Raw genomic sequence first — 1,257 nt, 5'->3', positions numbered from 1 at the left:
ACCTTTGACAACTTATTCACCTCTCTCAAGCTGGTCGACTGCCTGAGCGCAAAGCAGATCGCGTGCACCGGAACAATCCGTTGCAACCGAATTGAAGTCTGCCCTGTGAAGTCAATCAACGAAATGAAGAAGACGAGGCGTGGTACGTATGATTACGCCACAGATGTCAACTCTGGATTGCTTGTCGTCCGATGGAATGACAACAACATTGTCAACTCTGGATTGCTTGTCGTCCGATGGAATGACAACAACATTGTCAACTCTGGATTGCTTGTCGTCCGATGGAATGCCAACAACATTGTCAACGTTGTGTCCAACTGACAAAGTTGGCATTCATCCAGTCCAAACAGCACGCCGCTGGTCAAGATCAGAGAAAAAGAAAGTGGATTTTCCCCAGCCTTTCCTCATGATCATCCGACATTATAACCGAACAATGGGAGGAGTGGACAGGATGGACCAGAACATCGAGAAGTACCGAGTTAGCATCCGCAGCAAGAAATGGTGGTGGCCTCTCTTCATGTACTGCCTTGACCTCTCTATTCAGCAGGCGTGGCAACTATACAGGCAGACCGACACATCTTCAGAGAAAGGTCTTGATCTCTTGGCTTTCCGGCGAGCCGTGGCCAAAGTGTACCTTGCTCGAGCTCGTTCCCGTCCTGATGCCGGACGTGGCCGCCCTGCGTCCCTGGACAAGAGGCTGCCTACAGCAGTCCGCTTTGACAGGACGGATCATCTTATCACACCCTGGCCTACTCAGCTGCGTTGCTCCCACTGCGGCTTGAAGACCAAGCACAAGTTCCTCAAGTGCCAGAATCCAGTTCATGACCGGTGCTTCAAGGACTTTCACACAAAGTGACTGATCTAGTGTTTGTCAAAGCTACAACTTGTGCATGCAACACTTGTGTAGAAAGAAAGCAAGCAAAATGGTATATTCTAAGACTGATCTGATACTTTGAATCCATGCTAGTCCCTTCGTTTGATAGTTTCGTTCTTAACGGCCTACATCTCTGGTTAAAGTGTTCCTAGCCACCTACATTTAAATTGTGTTCTGTTAAAATAATTATCATTCTTTCAGTTATAATTTGTTCATTTATTGTTTGTTTTATTTGAATAAACAAAAAGAAATAAACTTCTTTTCATATGTTGAGTTATGAAAAAACCCTACCCATTCAATCCTAGCGTCCTATATATGGGACGCACATATTTCAGCCTGTAAATCACAAAACCAAAAAACTTAACTATCACACAGTTGTTTCC

The 1,257-nt window shown here is 45.3% G+C and overlaps 1 protein-coding gene across 1 annotated transcript; it reads left to right on the top strand.

The window, feature by feature from the left end:
* The first annotated feature begins 433 nt into the window (after positions 1-433).
* LOC138955880 (piggyBac transposable element-derived protein 3-like) lies at positions 434-856 on the top strand. Its single transcript, XM_070327389.1, has one exon. It carries the CDS (start codon positions 434-436, stop codon positions 854-856), a length of 423 nt encoding a protein of 140 aa, XP_070183490.1.
* Positions 857-1,257: the final 401 nt, after the last annotated feature.

The sequence above is a fragment of the Littorina saxatilis genome, unplaced genomic scaffold (assembly GCF_037325665.1).
Source record: "Littorina saxatilis isolate snail1 unplaced genomic scaffold, US_GU_Lsax_2.0 scaffold_2272, whole genome shotgun sequence".
Lineage (NCBI taxonomy): Eukaryota > Metazoa > Mollusca > Gastropoda > Littorinimorpha > Littorinidae > Littorina > Littorina saxatilis.
The sequence above is the reverse complement of the archived record's forward strand: the minus strand, read 5'-3'. Positions and strand labels throughout refer to the sequence as shown.